A 14,028-nucleotide genomic window follows, 5' to 3' on the forward strand; every position below is an offset into this window, starting at 1 on the left:
ATAAAGAGCCCAAACTGCTTGACTTTTTAAGTATGGGTATGACACATAACTGAGAGTTGGAATTTTTTGAATATCTCCATCCTGGCGGGCACAGGATGCCAGCAAACCTGGCAGGGTCATCCAGGTAAAGAGCAAAAATATTTTTTTGACTAAAACAAAGCATTTTATCATACCAAATTACTAAAAAATCCTCTAGTAGTACATCCTTATATGAAATACAGGTGTTCAAGTCACTTTCAGGTTCCAGGTATGATCCTGCAGGTCCTGATCCTCCAGGTCTCCAGAAATCTTTAAAAGGCTCCTGTGGCCGCAATTTTTGATCTAGAGACTTCAAATTTTAAACTTAAGCTTTTCTGACATGTCTACATAACGTATTAAAATTTCATGAAGATCCGCCGCCGTTTTCCCGCCGACCGCCGACTGCGGCGGCTGGCAGCTGCCAAGTACAGCTGCGGCCGCTGAAATTTATATTTTGATATTTTTAATGTAAAATTTTAATAAAAATAAACATTTTCTGGAAAAAAAATTTTCTTCTAGCTTCAAAAATAAGAAAAATACAGCCGTTTGAAATTTTTAAGTAAAAAAAGACCTAAAAACAAAGGTTGTTAAATAAAAGGGTGAAGGAAGCGAAAATTGACTTAGACCTATAAAAGGTCGGAAATTCATTATCAAACAGGGGACTTGCACAAAAAAATTTAGCCCTCTAGCTCTAATAGGAACTGAGATAATTAGGGGGGGCGTTGAACGCCCCCCCCCCCGACCGATTAAGGTGCGGCTAGGGGCCCGACTGTAAAGGGTTAATTAGTAATTGGTTGGTTTATTGTTCGAGTGTCCTAATGTTTTAACCATTAATTATAACCTACAGAAGGGGTAATTTTGTGTATCATTATTTGGATTTATGTGCATCAATTTTTCGGCCATTGTCTTATCCCTGAAAAAAATACATTAAAATTCGTAAAATCAAAGGATACAGTATTGGATCAATACTAGTTAAATTATTCTGTCTTTCTGCAATAACAATATAATAGCAGCTAGAAGCCAGCGGTTTGCGAGATCGAAAGCTTTATGCTGATAATGATTAATATTTTTCATTATAGATATATACATATTAACTGAAATCTTTAAATACATTAATCACTCTAAAAACTAAAGAAAATCTTTTTGTTTGTTTATATTTATTCTAGCGGCTTCGCCCCTAACCTCTAGGGGCTTTGCCCCAAGAGGTTTGATCAACCTAATTTTTCGTATTTTAGATTCAAGAAGAAAAAAGTAAAAAACAAAATTTTTTTAGTGGGGGATTATTAGTTGATTAGATTTTAAGCTTCAGACGGACAGAGAGACATCGTTCTACTTTGTATTATAGACATTGTAGAATATGTGTTTGTGTGTATGTATGTGTGAATGTGCGCGCGTGTTTGTGTAAGTGCGTGTTTGTGTAAGTGCGTGTGTGTGTGCTAGTGGACTAGCGTGCCCACAGCCATTCGTTCGGTCAGTTTTGAGAGACAGGTGATTGAGTGAAGATATAACGCGAGTTTTGATGCTCAGATTCAGTGTATTAAGTGTTAAGTTATAAAAAGTTTATTAATAGAAACAATAGAATAAGAAAATCCTAGAAGTTCATTGGTTCAAATCATTCTTATTTTAATTTAAATAGTGCTTTAAACAGTTAGATTCAAATACTGAAATTAAAAGTTTTGAATTTTAATTGTTTATTTAGCAAAATTTAAACATGATTCAATTTATCGCAATATAAAAGAAAAAAATATATAAATTAGAAATCGCCAACATGGTCTTTAAAAAAACAAACAGAGGTAAGAATGATATAATAAATGATTTATATATTTTGTTTAAAATATGTGTAATTATCATAATAATCAAAAACGTTTTGTGGGTTAAGAAGGAAATGAGTTGGCTTGGGTTGGTAATAAAGTATAGAAAAGGGAAGGGGCAAGAAAATTAAGCATTTATAATCAATTTATTTCCAGGGAGGAAGGGATTTGAAGAGATTAGACAATGGCCGATAAATTAATGTACAAAATTACCCCTTCTTTAGATAAAATAATTTTAATCTGCAGAAGGGGAAACTTTGTCAGGGAAATTAAGGGATAAGACAACCATAACTAATCACCATTTCTGTTTAGGTTTTTAATCCAACGAGTAAAAATTTGATTTTAAATCTTTGGGTACTTGTATATTTTCCCATTCCTCCCTCAACTTTGTTCATTTATTATCTTTAGTGACGTATATCATTATACCGTCAATTGTATTATCCCCTATTATCCCTGGAATGACATAAAGTAATAATTGTGTAGAACACTACAATTTTCTTTATAATTCTATTTGTCAATCAGTCCTTCCGTAACTCTATGAGGACAATGAAATATTGTTAACTAATACTGAAGATAGACCGTTTAAAAATTTGGGGTATAGTCCTTTCGTGCAGAGATGGGAAAAAACCAGGTTTTTTTAAAAAGATCAAACCAGTGTGGTTTATTTGGTTTAAACCGGTTTTTATTGGTTTTTATTAATAAAAACCAGGTTTTTTTGGTTTTTAAAATAATTTTTTTGTCTTTTTTTTAATAATATCCAAATTAAAGTATTCTAGTTTAGTATAAAGGGGTAGTTTCACGAAATGCATTTGAACTTAATTTAGTGAACCGCATATTTTATCCTGGTTAAATGGTTAAACTACATTTATATGGCATATATTTGAAAAAAATTCAATTTTCTACCACATAGTTTTTGAAATATCAAGACTTGAAAATCGTCTTTTAAATTGCATTTATCACAAAAAGACAATTTTCAGGTCTTGATATTTTAAAAACTACGTGGTAGAAAATTGAATTTATTTCAAATATATGCTATTTAAATGTAGTTTACCCCATTAACTAAGAAAAAATATGCGGTTCACTAAATTAAGTTCAAATGCATTTCGTGAAACTACCCCTTTAGTATAAAGATTTAAACTATTAAAAGAATTTTGAATTAGGTATTTATGTTTTTGACTGTATTTTTTACATTATAAAAAGACTAGCGGCTAGGCCCCTAGAGGCCCCTAGGGGCACTTGAGGAGGAGAGAGTCGAATTTAATAATTGAATTTTTATTTTATATTTTGTAAGAAAAAGTAAAAACAAAATTTTTTTTTGGGGGGGGGGGCAAGCATTTTTTTTTTTTGGGGGGGGGGGTTGCCACCCCCTCATTTTTAAATTTAGTTAAAAAGTTTTTAAAAAAAAATTTTTGGAGGGGGGGTTGGGGGTGTCCAACTTCCAAAGAAAATAGTTATAAACCTTCCCGGGACCTATGAGAAGCTACCCTGTTAAGGAGAACCCAATCGGTTCAGCGGTTAGCAAACACACACAAACACACATACAAACATCCTGTTACTTTATTATAAGGATATAACTGTAAAGATAGGCCTTTGTATTAAAAAAACCATTTAAACCATCCCACCTTGGTTTTTTTTGGTTTTTTAAAATTTTTTTTTTTGGTTTAAACCACTTGATTAAAACCACGTGGTTTTTATTTTGCCATCCCTGCTTTCGTGGCAATGCCTCTTAAGGGGTGTTTCGTCGTATTTTCACAGTAGCTTTTCCCCTATTTCTAGCCCATACGGGGGGCTTTAACCCTGCAGGAAAATCACCTAAACCTACTTAAACTAAGCTAACCTAAAATAAATTATAAAAACTATATATATATAAAACAATATTTAGTTCTAAAATTTATTTAATATTTTCTTCTTTTTGTATCAGCCGACAATCCTTTCTATAATTATAAGTTTTGTGCTTTGTTTCTTGTGGTTATTGTCTTTCTTGTTAAAGGCGAAGCTTTTCTATAATTAGGGTCGGTCCGTCCGTAGGTCCGTCCGTCCATACATAAGTCACAGAGAGTTAGCTCTTTTCGTTAGTTTAAACAGGTTAGAATTATCCTATCGATTCCAAACTTTGCATGATGATTCCTGTAGTAGTTCGGTTCAATTTAGAAAGCGTAGCAACTCTATAATCAATACCAGAATGTCCATACGTTCTTTTGAAACATGTCGATTTTTAACTTTTTTGACAACAAATTTTTGTATATTAAAATTATCCGATTCTTCTGATTTTTTGAAAACTGATTCCTATTACAACAAGGTTTAATGTTGTAAGCAAAGCATCTCTATAAACAAGTCCCAAAAATGTAAGTATGTCCTTAAACAGTATTATCTATTTATGCAGTTTTGCAACAAATTTACTTACAATATTGTTTGTATTGGTGCATTAATATTCTGCTAATTCAGTTCTGACACTATTCAAGTAATATTGTCCGTTTGTCCTTCTATTTCAGAGCTTCGCTTTTATAGATGTTGTCATCCTAGTTACTAATATTCCGCAGTCTAGTATTTTAAAACTGGGTATTTGCCCTCTCCCCATTTGAAAAAGCTTGCACACCCTTACTTAAAACCTCCCAGACATTGGTTTTTGATATAATAAGAATAGCGTCGCTTTTAACAAGAATGATAAACATGCATTTTTATAAAGTGACAAGGATGACAACATCCATAAAAGCGAAGCCTTGAAACGGTATGACAGACGAACATTAACTCTTATAGAGTATCAGAACTGAATTTACAAAATATAAATATAAAAGTTTTGACAAAATTATATGTATATTTTTAAAAGCGAAGCTTTTCTATAATTAGGGTCGGTCCGTCCGTCCGTACGTCAGTCCGAGATAGATAGCTTTTTTTTCGTTAATTTAGGCATGTTAGAATTGTACTATCGATTTCAAACTTTGCATGGTGATTCCTATAGTAGTTAGGTACGATTTAGAAAGAGTACATCCATTTTAAACATGTTGATTTTCTACTTTTTTAAAAACAAATTTTTGATGTGATTTTTGGTATATTGATTCCGAAGACAACAAAGAACAATATTTAAGCGAAGCAACTCTATAATCAAGTCCTAAGAATGTAAGAATGTCCATAATCATTGTCCTGTATCAAGCAGTTTTTCAACAAATATATTTACAATTTTGCTTCGCCTCTTATACATTTATATTCTGATTATTCAGTTTAGACATTATACATTTGTTAATGTCCGTTTGACCTACCGTTTCAGTGCTTCGCTTTTATGGATGCTGTCATCCTTGTTGTAACAAAACTTCTTAAATACAGAATTCTGTTTAAGAACATACTGACATTTTTAGGACTTGATTATAAAGATGCTTCGCTTATAATATTGTACCTTATTGTATTAGGAATCAGTATTTTAGATCAATCGGATGATTATATTAAATAAAATTATGTTGTTAAAAAAGATAAAAAATCAACATGTTTAAAATGAACTTACGGACATTCTGGTAACGATTATAGAGTTGCTACGCTTTCTAAATCGTACCTAACTACTACAGGAATAATCAAGCAAAGTTTGAAATCGATAGGACAATTTTAATTTGCCTAAATTAACGGAAAAGCTATCAGTTATGTATGGACGGACTGATACTAATAATAGAAAAGCTTTATAATTAAATCTATCTATACATTTATTACCATGAACAATTTATCTCTAAGTAGTTAAGCTTTTCTTTTGTCTATAAGATGTGCAGCTACATAGAACTAACTATTATATACCCTCCCCCAAACAAATTTTGAAAGTACATTAGATCCCCAATTTTCTCCCCTCTGACCTTCGAAGGGCCTCTTTTTAACCACCCTCAAAAAATAAAGCTTGTGGACGTCCTTGTATTTATGTCCTGAAATAGTCAGGGATCTTAATGGATAAGAGACTGGCCAATAAATTGATGTACATCCCCAATTTTAAAACACAAAATTACCCCTTCTGTAGATTACAATTAGTGGTAAAAATATTTGGACACTCAATTTAATAAACCAACCAATCATATTTCATTCCCTCTCTTCCTCTCTCCCTCTCTCCCTATCTTGCAGAAAATCTAGCTGACAATTTTATATTAATAAGGAAAATTATGCTCATGATTAGCGAAGCAAAATATTTTAAATAGATAGTCTAATAAGAACTATCAAATCCTATCCATACTAACATAGCAATAGCATTATGTAATTATTTCTAAAAAGAAGAAATACGTCTTTAAATAGCGCAGCAATATATGTTTCTTATTTTAATAATATGTAGCTATGAAATAAAAGTGCACTTAAAACTAGCTATACTAATTCTAACCAAGTACAATTTCAACAATAAGTAGCACAGCAAAACCAGCCAACTATTTATCGTGCAAAGCTTGAAATTAATGCATTGTAATGGGACAAAATTTATTAATTACCTCCTAAAAACTCATGGTATCAAGGACGTCCAAGCTTTTTTTTGGATAGGGGGGGTAGTTATCCCTTTATAAGTAAAGTTTAATAAAAGTATAGTTTTTATCCAACGATTAAATAAACGTGATTTTAAAACTTTGGGTACTTTACCCTCCTCCCTGAAGATATTTAAATTAATTCTTTAACTAATATCCCTGAAAAAATAGATTGACGATAATATGTCTGCCAAGGGTATCATTTTAACAGCTATATTGTCGAGTATTATATTAATTTGAACTTTTTTTTTTATTTTTAGCAAAGCTACTCTATTATTATCCTTGTCCTTAAGTCTGTTCGTAACTCTATATGGGCAATGCTAATGTTTAAGATAGACCGCTTAAATATTTGGTACTAAAATTCTTTTCTTCTTCTATTTTTTGCAAAGCTACTCTATGATTATCTTTGTCCATCAGTTCGTCAGTAACTCTAAGTGGGCGATGCTAATATTTAAAATTGACCCCTTAAATATATTGGTACTAAAATTTATTTAATATTTTTTTCTTTTCTATATTAGCTGACCATTCTCTCTAATAATAAGTTTTAGGCTTTGTTTCTTGTGGATTTTGTCATCCTTGTTATTAATGTTGCAAAGTCTAGTATTTTCAAACTGGTTATTTACCCACTCCCTATTTAAATATGCTTGCACGCCCTTGAACGAGAATGACAAGCATGCATCTTTATAAAGTAAAAACGCATTGAATAATACGCTTTTTAGATCGTACCTAACTGTTTGAATCATCATGAAAAGTTTGGATTCGATAGGACAATTATGACATTTTTAAATTATTCAAAAGAGCTATGCGTTTTGAACTGACATACGGATAGACCAACCAGAATTATAGGAAAGCTTAGGGTTTTAACAATTGTTACTTATGCATAGCTAACTTCGTTTCAGGGATCGAAAGGGATAAGACAATGACCGATTATTTGATGCACATCCCCTATGATGGTACACAAAATTACCCCTTCTGTAGATTACAATTATTGGTTGAAACGTTTGAACACTCAACTTTCTGAACCAACCAATCAAAATTCAATAAAAAGTCCCCATAGTTTGCAACGAATAAGAAAACATTATCATAAGACTTTAGGGACTAAAGTAAGAAACAGCCCAATGTACCCTCTCTCCCCAACTACTATACTATTTTTTTTCAGAGAAAGAGGGGTAATTGGCTGTTTACTACACTAGTCCTCAAATTATTAGAAAAATGTTTTCTTATTCGTTGGCTTTTCAACTTTGGGCTCTTTAGTTAATTTTGATTTGTTGTTTCATTAAGTTGAAAGTTCAAACGTTTCAACCAATAATTTCAACCTACAGAAACGGTGATTTTGTGTATCATCATTGGGGAAGTACATCAATTTATCAGCCATTGTCTTATAACTTTAAATCCCTGGGTTTTATAAAGCGACTTTGTATAATTAGGGTCGGTCTGGCTAGCTAGAATTATCATATTGATAATCAACAAATACAAAATAACAAGGATGACAACATCCATAAGTAGCGAAGCACAAAAATTGTGGATGGGAATATGTAGAAGTAGATTTAAAGTTTATTTATTAAAATCAATAATAGATTTATTGGAGAAAATAAACATGAAACCTTATTTTATTTTGTATGATGAAGATGGTTAAAGTAAATTACATACTAGATGCACATAACAATGGGAAAAAATATTTTGAAAATGTTAATGCAAAAAAGTTTTAAAATTGGACCAAAAATGCCAAAGATATGGGGAAATATATCAACATATAAAAATAGCCAAAAACCTGCCGCCATTGTTTCTTTTCTTAAAACGCCAGAAATTTAATTTTAATATCTTTAACTGAGAAATGTATGAAAATTGGACTATAAACACCAAAGATATGGGTAAAAATGTGAAAAATATAAAAATAGCCAAAACCTGCAAAAAGGCAGTCTGACCGTCATTGTTGTTTTCTTCAAATGACGGGAAATTTGTTTTGATAACTTTAACTGAAAAAATTTTGAAAATCGGACCATAAACACCAAAGATATGAGGAAAATTTGGAAAATATTAAAAATAGCCTAAAACCTGCAAAAAGGCACTCTGACTGTCATTGTTGTTTTCTTCAATCGAAAGGAAATTTAATTTTGATATCTTTAACTGAAAAATTTCGAAAAACGGACCATAAACACCAAAGATATGGGGGGAAATGTGAAAAATATAAAAATAGCCAAAAACCTGCAAAAAGGCAGTCTGACCGTCATTGTTGTTTTCTTCAAATGACGGGAAATATTTTGATATCTTTAATTGAAAAAATTTCGAAAATCGGACCGTAAACACCAAAGATATGAGGAAAATTTGAAAAATATAAAAAATAGCCTAAAGCCTGCTAAAAAGCAGTCCGACCACCATTGATGTTTTATAGTTAATTGTGCTCCTTAATGATGGGAATGTTGTCAAAAAATTTCAGCTCTCTATCTTTTATAGGAGCCGAGAAAATCACGTTTCCCCCAATTCATTAATTACGGACGGACGGACGGACGGACAGACGGACGGACAGACGGACGGACAGACGGACAGACGGACGGACGGACATTGTGAATTATAGAGTAGCTTCGCTACTAAAAAAGGGGGGCTGAGGTGCATTTATAAAATTGAGAGATATTGATATTCATTTTAATACTGATTTTTAGATGATGCTCTTACTTGAAGTAGCTTAGCTAAAAGATGACCAATATCCTTGGTCAACTGTCTATAATTAATACTACAATTAATCCTTCACAGCTTAGAATATACCTGCTTTTCAGAGACGTATAACATTGTCAGTGATAAAAGGGATAAAACAATGGATGATACATCAAAATACCCCTTCTAAATTCTATAATTATTGGTTAAAACGTTTGGACACTGCTGGTATATTAATTGACTAATCAAATTTAATAAAAGTACCCAAAGTGTAGAGCGAATGAATTAAAACTTTGGTATTATTGTAATATACAGTTCAATGTCTCCTCCCTCTCTTTTTGACCAGGGAGGGAGGGGACATTGGGCTTTAAATTACGCTGGCACCCAAAGTTATCTTCGGTTGACAACACTTACAGGTTTTTCTTATTAAAGTTTGAATGTTTTTTTTACATTAGAAGAGTGCAAATTTTTCAACCAATAATTTTATTCTACAGTAGGATTATCTTGTTTATCATCATTTGGGATATGAATAAATGTTTTGTCCATTGGTTTATCCCTTGAATTCCTGTTAAATCTTTAACGTTTTTTCATTGGCACAACAACTTTAGGGACTTTTTTACTCATTTTGAGTCTCCAAATGTTTTAACTACTAATTATAATTTACAGAAGGGATAATTTTGTGCATCATCATTGGAGATGTATGGTAAGGCGGGTTGATTTTCCACTTTTTGTTTACACAATTTTTTAGTAAAAGTCCCCAAAGTTGTTAAATCAGCGAATGAGTAAACGTTATTAAAAAACTTTGGGGACCAGTGTAATAAATAGCTCATTGTTTCCTCTCTCTCTGGACAATGTGGTGATAAAACTTTGGGTACTTTCTTATTCCCTACTTTGACATTGGGCTGTTCATAACACTGATACCCAAAGTTTTATGATAATGTTTTCTCATTCGTTGGTTTAATAACTTTTACAAAATTATGATTGGTTGATTTATTAAATTGAGTGTTCAAACGTTTCAACCACTAATTTTAATCTTCGGAAAGGTGTAATTTTGTGTGCCATTGATATGTAAATCCATTTATCTGCCATTGTCTTATCCCTGTGTTTCATTAGATATTGCTATTTTCTTCAGGGATCTAAAGGGATAAGGCAAGGGCCGATAAATTGTTGTTGTATATCCCCAATAATAATACACAAAATTAACCCATCTGTAGATTGAAATAAGTGGTTGAAACGTTTAAACACTCAACTTTATGAACCAATCAATAAAAATACAATAAATATCCCTAGAGCTGGCGAGACAAAGAACAAGGAAAGGTTATTATAAAACTTTGGGGAATAGTGTATTAAAATGCCCATGGTTTTACCCTCCCTGTATTTTATTTCTAATTAGCGGCTACACCCCTAAAAGCCTCTAATGGGGGGGGGGGGGGACGAATAAACTCCCCTTAATATTCAATTTTAGTTTTATAAAGAAAAGGTAAAAAACATCTTTTCAGGACATATGAGAAGTTACATTGTTAATTATAACCATACTGGTTCAGCAGTTAGAGAGATCCCATTGTATTAACAGACAAACTGACACTCTCATATAGACATCCTGTTACTTTTATATAATTAGAAACAAATATATGAATTGTTACTTTCAATAGATAGATAGTAAAGTTTAAGTTTTAAAAGGAAAAAAAATATATTAAAAAAACTATATTAAATTTAAATAGTTGGAGAAAATATTTTGTGTTGTATCTTTTTTAGATATCCTTTCCGGTTAGTTTTTTTTTCTAGATAATCGTTTTTGTGGTTAAATTTTTGTGTTATATAACAATCAAGTTATTTGCATAAACCACAGAGGGAGTGGACATTGAACTGGAAATTATACTGGTTCTATAATCTCTAATTTGTTGGCTTAAAATCTTTGAATATTATTTAAAAATATTGATTGGATGTTACATGCCAAACATACAGACTGAAAGTTTTTAAAATTGTGTAAAAGTTAGAAGAACACTTTAGATTATAAGTACTGAGTCATTTAAAAAAAGGTTTAAGTAGGATTATAATCAATGTTACTTTGTGTTTCGTGCAAAAAAATTGGTGACAGCTAGGAGTAAAAAAATTACAGTAAAGGTTGCATATTTGTGTAATTTAAAAAGAAATTTTGTAAATCTAACATTCAAAATAAGAGACAAAAAAACTTTATGGGGGGGGGGGAGGATATTAAAAAAAATAGAAACTACTTCAAAATATATCACAATATAAATCTTGATCTTAGCTACATTAACAAAAACAAAAAATATTGTTGCATATTCTGTGTTCTTTAGTTTTTGTTCTGATATATTATTATTATTTAGTTTAATGTATAATTTGTATAATTGAATGTTGAAATCAAATATTCATAGATATCTAATTAATAGCATTAAATTTTTCCTTATTTTTTGCATCAAAGGGGTAGTTGCAAGAATTGCATTTAAACTTGAATTTAGTGAACTGCATATTTTTTTATGTTCAATAGTTTATCTAGAGGACATACATTTGTAATAATTTCAATTTTCTACCAGGTAGTTTTAAAAATATCAAGACTTGAAAATTATATATGTTAGATGGTATTTTTGTAACTTATGTTTGCCATCAAACTTTTTTAATGCACTTTATGCAACTATCCCTTTAGATATTATATGTTGATTTGTAATCATTTCTAATTAGTATACCTATTGTCAAAAATTAATTAAACACAAAATTTTAGAATCACTTCAATGTCAGGTTGTTATTTTTTTAGTCTGGTGTTGAGGTGGTTTTGAAAATCTTAAAACTACATCATAACTTATTTTTAAATTGTTGATGAATAGTTTTTGATGCAGTTACCACACAAACAAAGAAATGAGAAACCAAGAAAGAGACAATTTTCAATAGAATAACTTAATTAAAAGATTGTTACATAAGTACAAAATCGTTTATGATAGTTACTTCTGTTGACCCATTTGCACAACTAGAACAACCAAAATCTTTTGAAGAGTACCATCATTTAATTTTATAGTTTTATATTTTTTAATTAAATATTTTTTAATTTTGTAAAATTTATTGCTATTAAAATCAAAATATCAGAATTATTATTTGTTTAAATAAAGAGTATGACTATTTGTCATTAAGAGTCAGATTAGAGTATGACTATTTTTCACTTGAATTCAGATTAGAGTATGACCGTTTGTCACTAAAAGGCAGTTTAGAGTATGACTGTTTGTCACTAAAAGTCAGTATGGAGTATGACTGTTTGTCACTAAAAGTCAGTTTAGAGTATGACTGTTTGTCATCAATTGTCAGATTAGAGTATGACTGTTTGTCATCATATGTCAGATTAGAGTATGACTAATTGTCTTCAAATGTCAAATTAGAGTATGACTGTTTGTCATCAATTGTCAGATTAGAGTATGACTGTTTGTCATCAAATGTCAGATTAGAGTATGACTGTTTGTCATCAATTGTCAGATTAGAGTATGACTGTTTGTCATCAAATGTCAGATTAGAGTATGACTAATTATAATCAAATGTCAGATTAGAGTATGACTGTTTGTCATCAAATGTCAGATTAAAGTATGACTGTTTGTCTTCAAATGTCAGATTAGAGTATGACTGTTTGTCATCAATTGTCAGATTAGAGTATGACTGTTTATCATCAAATGTCAGATTAAAGTATGACTGTTTGTCTTCAAATGTCAGATTAGAGTATGACTGTTTGTCATCAATTGTCAGATTAGAGTATGACTGTTTGTCATCAAATGTCAGATTAGAGTATGACTGTTTGTCATCAAATGTCAGATTAGAGTATGACTGTTTGTCACTAATAGTCAGTTAGGAGTATGACCATTTGTTATCAAATGTCAGATTAGAGTATGACTGTTTGTAATCAAATGTCAGATTAGAGTATGACTGTTTGTCATCAAATGTCAGATTAAAGTATGACTGTTTGTCTTCAAATGTCAGATTAGAGTATGACTGTTTGTCATCAAATGTCAGATTAGAGTATGACTGTTTGTCATCAAATGTCAGGTTAGAGTATGACTGTTTGTCATCAAATGTCAGATAAGGGATTAACTGGGCAAATTTTGAGGGTCAATTTAATCACAGATTACGATCTTAATCACCTGAACTTTGCTCACATTGAGTCAGATTCGTCAGATTATAATCTGAAATCCCCCCTGACAGATTAAAAATTTGGCGGCAAATCCTGAGTAATCTGAGTTTTAGTACCTTTTTGCGCAAAAACACAGGTTTCGTCAGATTACAATCTGACGAAATGTAATCAAATGTCAGAGTTGATTGATGAGGGGCGGGCAGATTAAAACCTGAGGAAAACCTGTCAAAACTCAGATTAGACAAGGTTTTGTCACTACTTGTCAGATTTAAAAACTACTAGGGTTATATGGCAAAAATTTTAAAAATTCTCCACTTGGCTTAAAATTGTGATAAAAACATTTTATCGGTTACATTTGAACCAATAAAGGTAATAAAATTTGAAATATTATTTCAACAATAGATGTATAACAAAGGATAATGCAACGTAATATTTTTTAAAAATTGCCAATGTAGATCTTAGATTCCTAAGGTAAATTACTAAATACATATATGGAGTAAAGAAAAAAAGGTTGATCGTATTCAAAGATTGGAAATGAACAAATTAGACAGTAATTTTCATGGTATAGTACATGTACAAAAGATTACGGGGATCTTCAGGGTTAAGACAATAGACAATAAATTAACGTACATCCTCAATGATGTCAAACATAATTATACTGTCTGTAGATTAAAACTATTGTTTGAAAAGTTTGGTCACTGCTAGTTTGAAACTAACCAATCACAATTCATTTAAAGATAATATGACAATGTAATTTTCAGGCCGGTGTATCCTCCCTAATATTTGTTATTTCAGCTGGGCCAACGACCCCTGTAATCATGGATGACAACGGAGAGCCTCTGGTTGGACAAATACGAGTTCAGAACACACAACCAATTATTCTGGCTTGCCAAACAAAGGAACAGGAGTCATTCAATTGCACCAAATAATAGTTAAATATGAATTA

The 14,028-nt window shown here is 31.2% G+C and overlaps 1 protein-coding gene across 1 annotated transcript in view; it reads left to right on the top strand.

Moving 5' to 3' along the window:
• The window catches only part of LOC145322448 (uncharacterized), a 165,154-nt gene that overhangs the window by 83,066 nt on the left and 68,060 nt on the right, over positions 1–14,028 (top strand). Inside the window, exon 8 of the mRNA XM_080164449.1 lies at positions 13,878–13,979. Within this exon, the coding sequence (XP_080020575.1) occupies positions 13,878–13,979 (102 nt within the window). The remainder of the gene's footprint in view (positions 1–13,877; positions 13,980–14,028) is intronic.

The sequence above is a fragment of the Acartia tonsa genome, chromosome 6, assembly GCF_053477335.1.
Source record: "Acartia tonsa isolate MP-2025a chromosome 6, ASM5347733v1, whole genome shotgun sequence".
In the NCBI taxonomy this organism is placed as follows: Eukaryota; Metazoa; Arthropoda; class Copepoda; order Calanoida; family Acartiidae; genus Acartia; species Acartia tonsa.